At 38.9% G+C, this 17,188-nt stretch overlaps 1 protein-coding gene across 10 annotated transcripts in view; it reads right to left on the reverse strand.

Moving 5' to 3' along the window:
* Window positions 1–17,188, reverse strand: part of PHF20 (PHD finger protein 20) — a 190,130-nt gene that overhangs the window by 137,561 nt on the left and 35,381 nt on the right. For 7 of the 10 annotated variants that reach the window (XM_073310018.1, XM_073310016.1, XM_073310010.1 and 4 more), the window contains exons 3-5: window positions 7,616–7,787; window positions 7,092–7,176; window positions 5,103–5,182 (exon numbers count right to left, since the gene is read on the reverse strand). In XM_073310018.1, coding sequence (XP_073166119.1) covers window positions 5,103–5,182; window positions 7,092–7,176; window positions 7,616–7,787 — 337 coding nt within the window. Of the gene's footprint in view, window positions 1–5,102; window positions 5,183–7,091; window positions 7,177–7,371; window positions 7,492–7,615; window positions 7,788–17,188 lie in introns of those variants that run through there. The other 3 variants (XM_073310013.1, XM_073310014.1, XM_073310017.1) reach the window with 3 other exon arrangements.

Raw genomic sequence — 17,188 nt, forward strand, 5'->3', positions numbered from 1 at the left:
TCAATAGAGGGGGTCCATGGGCTATTCTGCATAAACTGGGCTGCCCAAGAAGGTTCATACAAACCATCATCTGTTCCATGACCACATGACAGTACAAGTGCTCACCAGTGGTGACTTTTCACACTCATTTTAAATCTCTAATAAAGTAAGGCAAGCCTGCGTACTTGCTCCAGTGCTGTTCAACTTGTTGTTTGCCTGTGTCCTCAGCCATGCCACAAGGGATTTGGATCAGGGGATATAAATCCACTACCGACTCAATGGCTCCCTCTTTGATCTTTAAAGCCTCAATGCCGAGACCAAGATGCTGGAGAGACTTCTCATCGAAGCACTTTTTGCAGATGACTGTGCCTTGATGGCGCATAGACATGACCTTCAGGTCATGGATAGATTTTCTGAAGCATCCCAGCTCTCTGACCTCACCATCAGTCTCAGGAAGACAGAGGTCTTGTTCTAACCAGCACCTCATTCCAACGGCCCAGTGCCAGCCATCTCCATCCAAGGCACACAGCTGAAAAATGTGGATCAGTTCAAGTATATGGGCAGCACCATCTCAACTGACAGTTTCCCTGATGAGGAAATTTCCTCCAGAATTAATAAAGGCAACCAGGTCCTTGGCTGACTGTGAACAAAAGTCCTTAACCAAGACAACATTTGTGTCTCCAACAAATTGACTCTCTCTAGTGCAGTGGCTCTAACGTCTCTCCTGTATGCATCTGAGACGTGGACTCTTTATAGACATCAAATTAAACAGCTTGAGCAATTTCACATGTGCTCCCTCCACTCAATAATGAGCATTCTCTGGAAGGACAGAGTGACCAATATTAAGGTCCCTGAAAGAGCAAACAAGACCAGTGTTGAGGAAACGTTACTGAAAGCACAACTTAGATGGACGGAACATGTCATCAGAACAGACCACCATCTCCCAAAAGAAATCTTATATAGGGAGCTGAGTCAGGGCAAAAGAAAGAAGCGTTGTCCATATAAGCACTTCAAAAATAATCTGAAGAGCAGTCTCCAGTGGGCTGGCATCAATCCCGAAGAACCTGAGCAAATGGCTCAGAACAGGACTCACTGGTGGTCTGACAACATTAGCATGTAACAGGTTTGAGCACGATCAACAAATTCATCTTCGGGCTGCAAGTGAAAGGTGCCACAGAGCTGTATCATCAAATATCATAAATACAGCCTTCGCATGCCCTTAGCGTAACAGACTCTGACTTCAGAGTCATATATGTAGCAATAGATGAGAACTGCGACAGTATCGCCATACTCAGCAATGGACTACCAACAACATTTATTGTAATCTTGTGCACAAGCTACATGTGCAGAAATTAGGTTGGAATTAAGCTAAATTACTGATTGTTGTATCTGATGACTATGATTATATAGGCTACAGAGAGGCTCAAAGTAACAGCTCAACTAAGTCTTAAATGACACTGTGACATCATAGTAACTAAACTAACCAGCACCCCTTATGCTACCACTACTTTGTATGTAACAATTCTCATGATTGTAATCACCCTGGCATGAGGAAAACTAAACACATGTCAAAAATTCTCAGCAGCAGATTACTAGGCCCAACTGTCATTGCTCTTCAATGATTCCATGGCTTCCTGATAGCTTGGACATTGGTGTTTGAAAGGCTCCTCATGGCATGGCACAGGGCAGGGGGAACAGACAGAGGAATGCACAGTAAGCCTTTAAAGCACAGACATTGGGATCCAGGGTTCTGCCCTCCCGCCCACACAGACACCCTAATACAACCCTCTAAACCAACAAGGCAATTACAAATTAACAGTCAGATTAACCACTTAACTCTGGCTGTTGTGCCCTGCTCTGGCAATGCAAACAGCTATAAATCTAGCTTAACTGGCCAGCAACTATGGCTGCTTTGGTGTGCCAACAAATCTGCTCTTACATGGTAAGAAAAAAATTAATTTAAAAACTTATGGTTGATATCTTTAAAACATCAGAAACACTGCATAGCAGATTCTTTTGCGGTTTGCTACTTCCGGTTTGTGTATGAAATCTGCTAATTTTAAAAATTCAGGAAATTGCCAGACCAAAAATACTCCATTAAAATTCAGTTAATATTGAGATTATGTATCTAATTTAAGGGTTAAAAAAATTACATATTACAAGGATGTTGTAATCATCCCAAACCAAGCATTATGAAGTCAGGAAATTCAGAGTAAAGGTTATACTTATAAGAAATACACCCAAATAAATGAATTCTACCCAGTAGCGATGCCACAAGGATAAAAATCTACAAAAAAAATCTGCCTTTAAAAATCAGTTCAACCATAAACTAAAATGCCTTAATAATAATATAATATGATTATTACATGGTATTACTAGAGAGCACAGTTAAGATTGTTTGGGTTATACATTTATACATTTCTTACCTTAACATATTTGGATTTCTTTTAAGTGTAACGTTAACAGAATTTCATGGGTTTTTTATGCTTGGTTTTTCCTTAATTACAACATCCCTGTAGTATTAAATTACCGTTACATATGTTTAACCTTAAGTCTATCTTCACACAGTTCTTTTGTCTGTGAATAAAATATTAGAAGAGTATTTTTGGTCTTTGGACTCCAAGACCAACTTCCCTACGTTACTCAACCCTGAGACACCGAATGGGAAACAGATGATTTCAAGAGCTTTGAATGTGACTGGACTGTTTACCAATATCTAGATTCTTGCATGCTGTGATGATAAAAAGGTGCCATCACTGCCACACATGGGGTGAACTCTGAAAAGGGTCTCCTGGCTTACTTTGCAAGTTATTTGATTCCTACCACAGGGATGTGCTGAGGCAGTGTCATAAGAGGAAAAACCTTTCATACACCTACACAATTTTGTTCCCTTCTGCAATCAGTTTTTTTCAAGCAAAAAAGCAGTGGGAGGTATTTGTACAGCGGAAGTTTAAAAAATCTGAAGAATCCAATACACAAATGCTTTATGGCCACTCCAAGTCTGAATCCTGAAAGACTTTGGGGGAGGGATAGCTCAGTGGTTTGAGCATTGGCCTGCTAAACCCAGGGTTGTGAGTTCAATCCTTGAGGGGGCCATTTCAGGATCTGGGCCAAAATTGGGGATTGGTCCTGCTTTGAGCAGGGGGTTGGACTAGATGACCTCCTGAGGTCCCTTCCAACCCTGATATTCTATGATTCTATGACTAGCAACAGGATTTTTCCTCTACGTAGAAAAAAATAGCAATCCAAAACGTTTGCTTGATTTTCTCTTTATCTTTTAGTTATTGTAATTCAAATGCCTTTTCCTTTACTGGAGGATTAAGTAAATTTAATGGAATCATACTTAATTCCAACTGGGGATGTTAGTTAACATATGCAGAAGGACTTAAATGACTTAGGAACCTAATTCCCCTTTTACTGCGACTTGAGCTAAGTCATTCAGGTTCTTCTGAAAATTTTACCCTTTCTCCCTAATTATGATACACTAGAACATAACCAGAAAATTTGTCCAGCACAGCATCTCCCTTACAACTACAAAAGAATGGTATCATCCAGCATCAGAGGCCACCCCCATGGTTACTGATAGGGAAAAATCTCCAGCACCAGTGCACGAGACACACATGCATGCCTTCAGAGGAATGGACGTATGTAATCAAATAAAAAATTATGCAGAACATTTCATAAAAAGATCATTCAGTGAAATAAGATACACATTTTAAATAAAATAAATCCACTTGTCATTGCAATGAAGATTCTTCCAGGATCTCCTCCTGCATTGACAACAGAAGAGATTAGCCAACAGACTCTCGCCTGACAATTTCTGTTGGCATGACATCTGAATGAAGAACCATCAAATCTAGAATTCACTTCCTCCACAAGTCTGACAGATGCCCAGCCTACTGGCCTTCAAGTTTTGGTGCACAGCTTTTGCCTAAGGACATGACTGTGGATTATGTTTACAACCTAGAGCTGGAGTCTGACATTTTATTTGACAGTGATCAGCTAGTCAAATAAAACGATAAACGTGGTCAGGAACAACTGTGTGATGGGTATACGTTTAAAAAACAAAAAAGTTATCACAGGATATTATTAGGGCAGAGCTGATTAAAGTATTGACAATACATGACAGATATGATACAAACTTAAATCACAATCCTGTAGTGATAAATTTCTAATATTTATTTAAAATCATTTACTGGTTAAGAGTCTCGATAAAAACAGTATTACAGAACTTTTACTATAAGCCTACACTAAAAAGTTACACATCCTATTACTTTAAATTTACAAATTACAATGAGGAAAAGAGGAAGTGCTTCATTCTGCTATCATGCAGGGGGTGAAGGGGGGGGGGGGGAGGGGAGGTCTTTAGAAGTGACCCAATTCTTGTTTCTGCCCTTGGCTAAAGGATATCACTGTGAATGGCGAGGGGGAGTAACGTGCCTTATCAGACAAAAGAGATCCTCCATGGAAGAAGAATGTGGGTGAAGAGAAAAAAAAAAATGTATCTCCCTAATGCATCTATGAAGTGAAAGCTTACACCACTTAATGTAGGAGGCCCTGAATCCTCCCTCATGGAGGGGTCCTGAAGGGTAGTCGACACTGAAGGGTAGTCAGACTATAACTAGGTGAATTCTGGGCAAGTATTATATGGGATAGGAAAAGAATTATTCTTGACACATGCCCACGCCCACCCCCCCTTTTTAAAAAAAAAATTGGGCAATTTTAGCAGTTTTGTTTCTACTGATATATTACTCTTTAAAATAAGTAAGACACTTGTGCTACGTTTGAAATGACCCCCTATAAACCTAGAATGTGTCCATTTTGAATCATCCATGAATCGAAGAAAGGAGCCTTAACCAGAGATATACAACATCTTTGTTTCAAGACCTATTTCTTCTGAGAACAAGCAGCAGCAAACTTTAATATTCATGAGCCATACCATAAATTGTCTTTTTTCATTTACTAGGTTTTCTTTGCCCAGTGGGTATCATATTTAGTGACAGATAAGTGTTCACTTGATGGATTTTTTACTGACACCAACATGAACAAATCAATTGAATTGTCAGATTTCAGCAATAGCTAGTCTTTTAGAATTAAATTGGAGAAAACACAACATTTCTCACCTGATCTTTGGAAAAAGCTTTGACGTGAATATTTTTGACAGTCTGAACTACTCCATCATAAAATTTCACAGTGTAAGTACCTAAAATTTGAGAACACATCCTGATTAAGAGTGTAATTTAACTTGCATTTTGATAACTATTCAAAGAATAAACACTGAGCATTCCAGTTCTAGAGATACACATCTGGTTCTAAGTAAAAATTCACTTTTTTAGGGTTACGAAAATGTTTCATTAAAGATGTCTAAAGTTTAAGGATATACATGTATGAAGGGAGAATACAGTCTATTTCTTCTAGTTTTGTCTATTAACGTAAGAATTAGTTTATTAATAAAAATCATGAGTAAAACAATTTGTCAGTACACACGAACGCATGCATGTTGGGACTGATGAAATTATTTCTCAGACTCCATGCTTTCAACTAAAAAAATAAAACAAAAGAATTAATTTTGAGACTAACCGATCGAAAGGGAATCAAAGTCAAATTAAAGAACATGAGCAATTCCTTCCCGTTTACAGTACTCACACTGGTAGTGCCAATGAAGGCAGGGCGTGCAGGAAGTAGGAACTGGCCCTGTGTGATTAACCTGTAGGTTCTGCAATAATTAAGTGTATTTTGTAGGTGTTCCTGGAGTTTTTGCAATTGGTGATTGACTGATTTTGCTTAAGCTTTCTGCAACTGAGATGTTTTGTACTATTTTGCATCTCTCCTAAATTATGAAAATATTCCTATAGATTAAAAAAAATTTAAAATTTAAAAAAAAAAAATGTACCCCCATGTGACCTTGTTGCAATGACCAAGTTGCAAACACATTTATAAATGCCTTACATCCTGCTGAACAAGAGAAGAGCCGAGAAATTATGATGCCAAATACATCTAAACTCTGCTCCTGCATAGCAGTGTGTCAGACTCAAGTGTTTCACATTTCTACCCATTTCTCTCATATTTTAGTGACCTATATTAAGAATCATTAGGCTGAAAATTATTCTGTAACTCTCTATAATCTCTTAGTGATATCCACAGCAAATAATCTTGAGAGAGCTGTATTAAATTGTGGAATAATCTCCAAAAGAAACTGACACAAGCTTCATTGTTTGACTCTTTAAAACTGATACTGGACCATATTCTATTAGCTGATCCAGCCTACAACTCCCAAGCAGCGTTCCCTACAGTATATTTTCCAGAAAGCATACTGTAAAGGTAAAAAATTTGAATTCCAACTTCTATGAGGAGGAAAATAACGCATTCTGCTGAAAGTAAAGCATACCTGATTTAAATGTAGAATAATTTAAGTTTCAACAGAAAATACATGTCTACGCTCTTTCCCACTTTTATGTATTTAATAGTGGGCCTGACACACTCATCAAGAATACAGAGATAGTTTTGGTAGAAGAATGCTTTGTGCATGTCTGAAAAAGAAAATAAACCTCAGACCGCTGCATTTCAAGGAAGATGAATTCAGCAATACATAATATGGTCCCAGATATTTAAAAAGACCTTTGTATTTTATTTATTTAGCCTGTGTCTTCCAAATATAGAAAAAATACATTAAGGGTGAAAGCATTAATGTGAATCTTAGAGAAATAATTTCTTTCATCGAATTGGATCCTCTCATTTAAGACAAAAAGATTATGTTGTGCCTGTTCTCTGCTGCCAGCACTTCTTTAGCAATTATGTGAAGTAGCTTTAAAAAAAAAACGTAATTGCTTCTCCTCCCCCCCCCCCAAGTTAGGTCATTTGGCAGCTCGTGCTAGCCACTGGAGGAAAAAAACAAAACAAAAATAACCGCACAACATACCCACTTTACGTATCAACCATATTTAATGCGAAGTTATAGAACAGAACTAACTTTTTCATAAAATTAACACACTGTAGTGTAATGACTTTTCTTTCAAGAGATGTGCCATGTTCTCTGGAAGCATGAGGAAATTCTGAACACAATGGAAGTTACCCAGTTATTAAGTACAACAAAATGAATAGCTGTGACTTACCATCCTTGTTAACAGAAGTGACTCTGGCGGGATAAAAACGACAATCAGACCAGCAAGCCAATACCTGATCGTTTATACGAAATCCCTACAAAGAGAAAATAAAACAATTTATACTTCCTGAATTAGAGAAACAAAATTAGGAAGATTTAAAATATACTGCTTCATAAAAACACTAGAACTATTTATTTGTTAAAAGTAAAAAAGCAAAAATGAAAAGAACACCCCATATCCTTCAACAGGCAGCCACTGCAGCAGCACTTGTGCACAAGAAAGAACTTACTTTGGGCTAGATATGTAAAAAAGAGAAGTTCACACCATTCTATTGAGACTGTAAGCTCCTTCAGGCAGGGACTGTTTCTTCCTCCATCTGTACCACACCAATGACATTGTCAGCACTCAGCTATAATAATAATCACAAATTATATCTGACCACGTATTCAGGGACCTTAATGGGTTTGGATGAAGACTTTGTACATAACTAGCTGAATAATGGGAATTCATTGAATACACTGTTTTCAACTTACACCACATCCATCTTCCTCATGTAACCCCTCTTTCCGTAGCTGTATCTTCTCTAAGGGACGCAGATAAGGACTGTCCCAACAAAACCATTCATCATATCGGTGATTCCAGCGTTTGAAATGGATAAGCACTTTTCCTTCTTCATAGTCAATTTCTTCAATATGAGCTGGATACCTATGGAAATAAAGAGTTCACTAAAATAACTCTGGTGAAGAATAAAATGAGATGCCTCAAAAATTAGTAGGATTATTACAATAAGGCCATACATATATCTAGTGGTTCTGCTGACACTAGCAAAAATGAAAAGAATGATGCTTAAGCAGTCTACAGTGGTACCGAGACCTGAAGATATGGGAACAGCTTTTTCCCATAGTTTCTCTATTTTTGTTTTATTTGTTTTATGTATAGCTTCTACAAACAGTAAAATAAAACATCTCTTCTATCCACATAAACTTCTATGTTTTATCTCACTGTCTTTCCAACAAAGGTAGCAAGACTCAAACACACAATTTTGGGATGCCTCTTCAATCAACAGGGCTAGTACTCAGAGACAGCATACTGGACTAAAGTAGATCATGCATCTGATCTAGCATGGCAATATCTATCTTCGTAAGTACACAAGATTTAACTGTATTAAAATACATATCTGATTGTGCCTAGTGATCCAGATTGCTCAGTATATATGACCTGTCATCATCATTTACCAACCCACCAATTTGCGTCATCTGCCTAGTTAACCAGCAATAATTTTATATTTCCTTTCAGGTTACTGATCAATATTGAACAACACTGGGATAAGAGCTAATCCCTCTGATACATCCCTCTAGATACACCTTACTCAAACCCTCAACAAGTTTTGAGATTTATCACTTAATGGGAATATTGATTTTGTACATTTTTTTAAGTCAGGATATAATGTAGTAATAAATCAATTATCTAACAGAAAAAGTATATTACACAAGTTACCCTTACCATTCAAACCTGTAATCTTGCCAACCAATCTGATATTGTACTTTGAGAAGAACCTATTTCCAATTACAATTAATTTTGATTGGTAAAGTTTGCCATCAGCAGTTCCACTACTTTGCCCAGTATGGATGTCATAACCAGCATATTATCAATGTCATTTCATTATAAATTGCTTTATGTTCTCCTTAATCTTTATGCATTGTTTAAACCCAATAACTTTGCTCAACCTCCATATCTCTCATGCCTCTGTTCTCCAATAATGATAGCGTAAGTGGTGAAGTATCATTCTGGGTTCAGTACACAACTCCTCATCAATTGAGGGATCTATTTCAGAAGATAGAAGAAATAGTGGACTGCAAGTGGGACCACCCAACAATTAGTAGTAGTGACTGAACCTATCAAGGACTTATCAGTAACACATTAACTTTAGGGAGACCTCTCACTGCAGCTACCATTTAACAGCCTGCCACATGTGCAGACAGGAACCTCATGGATATAGACACTACTCCTATTTTTCCCACCCAAGGATAAAATACATAATTTCTCAAACTGGTCCCTGGTTGCCACAATACCCTTTCTATCCAATAACTATATTTGACCACATGCCAGTAACAAGAGAACACATCCAAAATCTCAACACTGAGATTATACACCAACATCTTTGAAGGCTAAATTTCATTGACATAGTTAAAAAGATACTCCAGTTTTAAATCTCTCCAAGACCATATTAGAGTTTCAGGAGCATCCAAAGCCGTTACACAGGGTCTTCAGAACCCCCAACATGGGCAACTTAACTCTTTTACTCCAGCTAGTGTAAGGTATAAAATCAAACAGGAACTCAGTGATTCTGTCTGATCAAGGAGTAATGGAAGTAAGCATGCTCATCTAAAAAACTGCAGTTTATTAGGATTTAAGTAGTGCTGTCAAGCAATTAAAAAAATTAATCGCAATTAATCACGTGATTAAAAAAATTTATTGTGATTAATCGCACTGACAATAATAAAATACCATTATTTAAATATTTGTGGATTTTTTTCTACATTTTCAAATAGATTGATATTACAACACAAACAAAATGTACAGTGCTCACTTTATATTTATTTTTGATTACTAGTATTTGCAATGTAAAAACAAAAGAAATAGTATTTTTCAATCAAAGTACTGTAGTGCAATCTCTTTATCATGAAAGTTGAACTTACAAATGTAGAATTATATACAAAAAACCTGCATCAAAAATAAAACAGTGTAAAATTTTAGAACCTGCAACTCCATTCAGTCCTACTTCTTGTTCAGCCAATTGTTCAGACAAACAAGTTTGTTTACATTTGAGGGAGATAATGCTGCCCGCTTCTTGTTTACAATGTCACCTGAATGTGAGAACAGGTGTTCTCAGGGCACTGTTCTCATGGCACTGACCAGTGTTGCAAGATAGTTATGTTCCAGATGCGCTAAAGGTTCACATGTCCTTTCTTGCTTCAATCACCATTCTAGAGGACGTGTGTCCATTTTGATGACCGGTTCTGCTCGGTAAAAGTCCAAAACAATGCAAACCAACACATGTTCATTTTCATTATCTGAGTCAGATGCCACCTGTAGAAGGCTGATTTTCTTTTTTGGTGGTTTGGGTTCTGCAGGTTCTGCATCAGAGTAGTTGCTCTTTTCAGACTTCTGAAAGCATGCTCCACACCTCATCCCTCTCAGATTTTGGAAGATTCTTAAACCTTGGGTCAAGTGCTGTAGCTATCTTTAGAAATCTCAAAAAAATCATCTTTGCGTTTTGTCAAATCTGCAGTGAAAGTGTTCTTAAAATGAACAACATGTGCTGGGTCATACTCCAAGACTACAATAACATGAAATATATGGCAGAAGGCAGGTAAAACAGAGCAGGGGACAAAATTCTCCCCCAAGGAGTTCAGTCACAAATTTAATTAACGCATTTTTTTTTAAATGAGCAACTTCAGCATGGAAGCACGGCCTCTGGAATGGTGGCCGAAGCATGAAGGAGCATACGAATGTTTAGCACAGGGATTCTCAAACTGGGGGTCGGGACGAGGTTATTACATGGGGGGTCGTGAGCTGTTAACCTCTACCGCAACCCCGCTTTGCCTCCAGCATTTATAATGGTGTTAAATATATTTAAAAGTGTTGTTAATTTATGAAGGGGGGAAGGTAACGCTCAGTGGCTTACTATGTGAAAGGTGTCACCAGTAAAAAAGTTTGAAAACCACTGGTTTAGCATATGTGGTACGTAAATACCTTGCAATGCTGGCTACAAAAGTGCCATGCACATACCTGTTCTCACTTTCTGGTGACATTGTAATTAAAAAAAAGAGGGCAGCATTACCTTCTGTAAATGTAAACAAGCTTGTTTGTCTTAGCCATTGGCTGAAGGAGGATTGAGTGGACTTGTAGGCTCTGAAGTTTTGCACTGTTTTGTTTGAGTGCAGTTATGTAAAAAACACTACATTTGTAAGCTGCACTTTCACAACAAAGAGATTTCACTACAATACTTGTATGTGATGAACTGAAAAATACCATCTCTTATCATTTTTACAGTGCAAATATTTGTAATAAAAAATACACACTGATTTCAATTACAACACAGAAGGGTGACAATCCCATACCATGCCATCCTTACTCTCGTGCTGCTGCTGGCAGCGACTTTGCCTTCAGAGCTGGGCTCCCAGCCAGCAGCTGCCGCTCTCCATCTGCCCAGCTCTCAGGCAGCTCTGCTGCCAGCAGCAGGGCAGAAATAAGGGTAGCAGTACCACAACCCCCCCACCCCACACACACAGAATAAGAGCTGGCAGTGCTCTCCGAGCCCAAGGGCGATCTTCAGCCCAAGGGGGGCCTCTGTACCAGATAAGGCCCCATGGCTTGTTCAAGCAGGTGCTGCTTGAGGCGAAGGTCCTGTGCCACCCGATTCCACTTTTTAAACAATTTTAAAATTAAACAGCATTTCTTAAGGTGGGCCTTACTTAGATAAAGCAAGCACCATGTGTGCGAGTCACTCTTGGGGATCTTCCCTGCACAAAAAGGCATGTCTGAACCCTGGTAAGGGCAGCACCAGGGAACACTAACTACCCACTAACACTAAGTAACTGACGATATACAACAATAAACTAGGCTAAGACCAAATGAGAGTTTGAGAGACTACAGCCACAAAGAACTCTGACTCTCATCGCCATGGGTGATAAGGAACTGAGGGGGGTCAGGGTGGCACCCTCATATAGCCGGGGAGGGGGCACAGCCATGAGGTGCAAGAGCTGACCCCCTACGGGTACTGCTAGGGAAAAGGCTCCGGCACATGCATACACTTAAGTGGAATACACATCTGCATCTACTCAAAGAAGAACCAGAAGATATCTTCAAATTATTGGAAACTTTTTACAAGCCATTATACGCTGCAGAAAGAGATGGAAGTCACAATGCTACCTAACACTTTAGGACATTCACCTTCTACAATTTTCTCAAATAGAGAGAGATGTTAGATTAGGAAGTGTGGTCAGTTAGGTGCAAGTGCGCTTTCTCCGTGTGCTGTCCCACCCCAGCCCAGATAGTTGGTTCAGCAGACCTCGACAGTACTACCCAGAAAGACCACAGACTCAAGTTTGGCAACGAAGGCACTCAGCCAGGTTTATTTCCCTCAAGACACAGTCCTAGCACCCTGGCTCCATGGTTACAGGTACACAATATGAGTGCCTTGAGGCAAGGAGGAGCTCAGTCCACAGCAGGAGTCTCTGCTGTCCCATTGGCCACACAAAAGGTTACAGCAAGGTACCCCAACATTTATAGAACAAACAACTTACCTATCACCTTATGCATTTCATGACATCTGCTTGTTACTCCCCTTGTATCATGCTCCAGGTGTCTCGGGCAAAACATCCTCTTATTTGGTGTTAGGTCAGGATGTTCTTGGGCTATCTTTTGGAGTGTGTTCTCACATACACCCAGTAAGTGTTACATCTTAGGAATGCCTATGTTTTAGCAACACTAGCAATACTTTTGCCAAACTCATATGTTGAACAGTGAACTTGCAAACATCTACTTTAATACATGGCCTAACTTTGGTTCATAGCCTCTGGTTCAGGCCTCAGGTCATGTGCCAGGCCCAGTGCTCCAGGATCTCTCACCTACAGGGAGCATCCATGAAAGATGTACTGAAACCCAATCTAAAAACACTGCCAACAGCTCGATCATACCGCCTGCATGGCTCCCTCTAAATTCTATAAGATCTCAATCACTATGATCTATTTGGCAGTAGACCACAACAGACATTCATAAAAGGTGTGTACTCTAGAGATACACAATTACTCCTACCCCCCCAAAAAGAATAAAGATGTCCTATCTTGCTCTGCCTGAAGACTCTTAAAAGACAGACTTCAAAGTCAACACACATTATCAAACAATCATATTTTACCTATCATCCTCCATCTCAATCAAGCAGGACTCATGAAAGGTGGAACGACCTCTGACAAGAATTTGAAAATCAATCCCTTCATCGGTCGTGTCCAGATATACACAAGAGACCTTCCTACTAGCTGAGAATGCCAAAAGCGTTTCAGTAAGGTTGAATAGCTCTTAAAATTAACTCTGTACCAAATTTTTCTATCAAATAGTTGGCGACAATGTATAATAAACCTGTGTCTATAACTACAACATACTTAAGTCATCTGCCTTTGCTTGGAGAAAGGGGTGGCCTTGTTTGGTGCTCTTTCTGCCACTCTCTTCCATTTGGCACTAGTACTCGTAGCAACAAAGCTCAGACATTTTGAGGAGGCAGGCATACCAGTATCATCCATTAAACATAAGCTCATGTATTTCCTGCACAAGGCAGCAGGATCAGAGGGCCGCCTAGTAAAGGCTGGCTGAAGACAGACACACAGATAAATGAATTGCACATTAAAAATAACAAAAGTTAAGGTGTTTAAACAAAAAAATTTAGTCTACTGAGCTACCTTTATTACTTACCTTTATTATGGTTGCATGATTAGGCAAGCAAAGCTATAATCACCACAAATTTCAAGTTAACACAACCTTTACTCTGCTCCTTGTGCACAAGCATTATAACAGTCTAAATTACATGACCACATACTTCTCAAATACTACATTATAATGTCAAACAATTTTTCCACTACAACTTTAGATGGATACACAGCATCCTGCGGTAAGGTGTACTATTCTATATAAGAGGACAATCTAGAATCATGAAAGTCAATTGAAATAAAAATGCAATAAAACACGCTACACAATGAACATATACAGTAGCATATATAAGCACTTAAGTGAAATTGTACATTAACTCTTTCAATAGCTATAGTACTATAAGTGGGTGTTTCATTAATACATCTCTTACTTTAAATACACTTACAGCTTAATACGAAGACTTTTGCCTCTGAATCAGATTTTTGTTTTATGCAAAAAAAAGTGTTCAACTTACCTGTACTTGTCCAATCAGAACTATGTTGAAAACTTTCTAATCAGTTGCACAGAAGTGAAAAGTGTCTACACAAATTCTCATTTTATTAAATTTAACAGTATTATGAATCTGCCATAACTGACTACAAGGTACTACTAAACATAAACACGAAGCATGTACTCTAGGGATATTTTATTCGAATCTAATCACAAGTACATCCAGTTCTCAGCAAACCTAATATTTTAAGATTCTTAAGGTCCTAGAGGATAGCTCAAATGAATACGAATTACAAAACAGTTACACTTCTACTTAAAACAGTCAATCATACATGTACAATGCAAAAGCTTGTGAAACACTAACAAAGTTACTGTATCTACGTGCAATAGAAAAAAAAACAACCTCGTAAATCCTTCAATTGAATGCTGATAATTTTGTTAAAAATACACAGCTTAGAAGGAAAGAGTAATTATATACAAAAAAATCTCAAAGCCAAATCTTTACTGGTGCTAAGCATCTGCAACTCTTGCAGAAGACAGTTATGATCTGCACAGAAAAGCTGACAAAGTTGACACGTTTAATATATTTTGTGGTGGATGTATGTTAACATTGCTGTTGGAAATGCACTTACATTTCCTGACTATTTTAACTTTTAATGTGCACTTTTAATATTGAATCCTAGGATTTTTAAAGAAATACGAGACGAATGGGTTGATGTGCAGGGTGGGGGTAACAATCAATATACAAATCCAAGAGGCATTAGTACATTTCTTTCTAATTATCACATGGGACCTCTATTAAATACATATTCTTTCAAGTGCATCATTAATTTTGTCCAATTCCAGGAATGAGCAATTGAGGGAGGCATCTCTCTATAACTGCCTCTATAAAATCAGTTAGGAATAGACTGGTAACCTACTCCCCACTGGAATAAAGAGGACCTGGGACTGGCTTCATGAACTCCTCTAACCAGAATGAATATCACCCAAAAGGGATGCCTGGACAATCCTGCAGCCAAGAGGAAAGTGTTCCCCAGTCACTCATTTAAATTATGCAGACTTTAGGCCCCACGGCATTCCTGAGCACAAACCCTCCGAAGTCCAATATTTTTTATTGAATATATGATCTAATAATTACACTTTGAAAGTATTTTTAAAGTAGAATGAGGAACATAAAGGTCCAGTTCACAATGCACCAGCCACGCAATGGCAACTTTGTTCAACACACAACATCATGATGGGATGAACCCTGGAGTCAGCTGAACAGGAAGCAGAGTAGAGCAGCTCCAGCTAGACCAACAGCAAAACTCAAATACAACATAAAACAAATATTTTGCTCTCCCAAAATGATGGAAGACAGACCTTGCATGCTCCATTTCAGAGGTTCATTCCAAAGGGGGGAAAGAATCTCAGCTTCCAGAATTACATTCCAGAGCTACCTGTATTGAGCAGAGAATATGCCACGTGGAATTGCAAAATTGAGCCAAGAGGCATGCAGCAAACAGAAGCAGTTACAGAAGTTACTGAAGAAAAAAGAAAGGAGCATAAATTTTGGCAAGTCAAGTATAATTAGGCAGGCCAAAAATAATTTGAAGAGCAACCAGCAAAAGACAAAACCTAACAGCATTTTTTTTTTTTTTTTTTGGTCCATCAGAAGCAGGAAGCTTGCCAGTCAGTGGGATCACTGGATGACATTGGTGCTAAAGGAGCATGCAGGGAATACAAGTCCATTGCAGAGAAGCTACATGAATTCTTTGCATTGGTCTCCCCTGCACATGATGTGAGGGAGACTCCCACACCTAAACCATTCATTTTAGGTAACAAATCTCAGGAACTATCCCAGATTGAGGTGTCAATAGAGTAGCTTTTGGAACAAATCTATAAATTAAACAGTAGAAAGTCACTAGGACCAGATGGTATTCACGTAAGGGTTCTCTAGGCACTCATATGAAATTGCAGGACTACTAACTGCGGTATGTAACCTATTGCTTAAGCCAGCCTCTGTACCAGATGAGTGGAGGGTAGCTAATGTAATGCCTATTTTAAAAAAAAAAAGGCTCCAGAGGCAAATCCTGGCAATTACAGGCTGGTAAGCCTAACTTCAGTACCAGGCAAACCGGATGAAACTATAATAAAGAGAATTATCAGACACACAGATTAACACAATACGGTGGGGAAGAGTCTATGTGGCCTTTGTAAAGGGAAATTGTGCCTCACCAATCTATTAGAATTCTTTGATGGAGTCAACAAGCACATAGACGAGGGTGATCCAGTCCATATATTGTCCTTGGACTTTCAGAAAGTCTTTGCCAGAAGCTGGGAATGGGCGGCAGGGGAATGGATCACTTGATGATTACCTGTTCTGTTCATTCCCTCTGGGGCACATGACATTGGCCACTGTCAGAAGACAGGATACTGAGCTAGATGAACCTTTGGTCTGACTCAGTATGGCCGTTCTTATAGTTCTCTGCAAACATCTGCTCAATGTGCAACAGCAGTCAAAAAAGCTAACAGAATATTAGGAACCAATAGGAAAAGGATAGATAAAACAAAAATATGAAAATATAAATCAATGGTATGCCCACATCTTGAAAACTGCATGCAGTTCTGGTTGCCCTATCTCAAAACAGATATATTAGAACTGGAAAAGGTACAGAAAAGGGAGAGAGAAAAAAATTAGGGGTATGGTACAGTTTCCACATGAGGAAACAGACTGTTTATCTTGGAAAAGAGACAACTAAGGGGAGATACGATAGATGTCTATAAAATCATGAATCGTGTGGAGAAAGTGAATAAGGAAATATTTACCTGTTCACATAAAAAACAGTTATCCACCTATTTGTAACTGTTTGAGATGTGGTGCTCATGTCCATTCCATTCTAGGCGTGTGCGCACCCACTAGCATGGTCGTCAGAGATTATTGCCTTAGCAGTATCTGTAGGGTCAGCTGTGGTGCCCCCTTGAGTGCCACGCTCATGCGTCACTATATCAGGCACCTCCAGTGCTACGCCCTCTCAGTTCCTTCTTGCCGGCAACTCCAGACAGAGGGGCAGGAGGGTGGGTAATGGAATGGACATGAGCAACACAGCTCAAAGAACAACAGTTACAAAAAGGTGGGTAACCGCTTTTCCCTCTTCAAGTGCTTACTCACGTCGATTCCTTTCTAGGTGGCTCACAAGCAGTGTCCATGA

The sequence above is a fragment of the Lepidochelys kempii genome, chromosome 13 (assembly GCF_965140265.1).
Source record: "Lepidochelys kempii isolate rLepKem1 chromosome 13, rLepKem1.hap2, whole genome shotgun sequence".
NCBI classification, from domain to species: Eukaryota; Metazoa; Chordata; order Testudines; family Cheloniidae; genus Lepidochelys; species Lepidochelys kempii.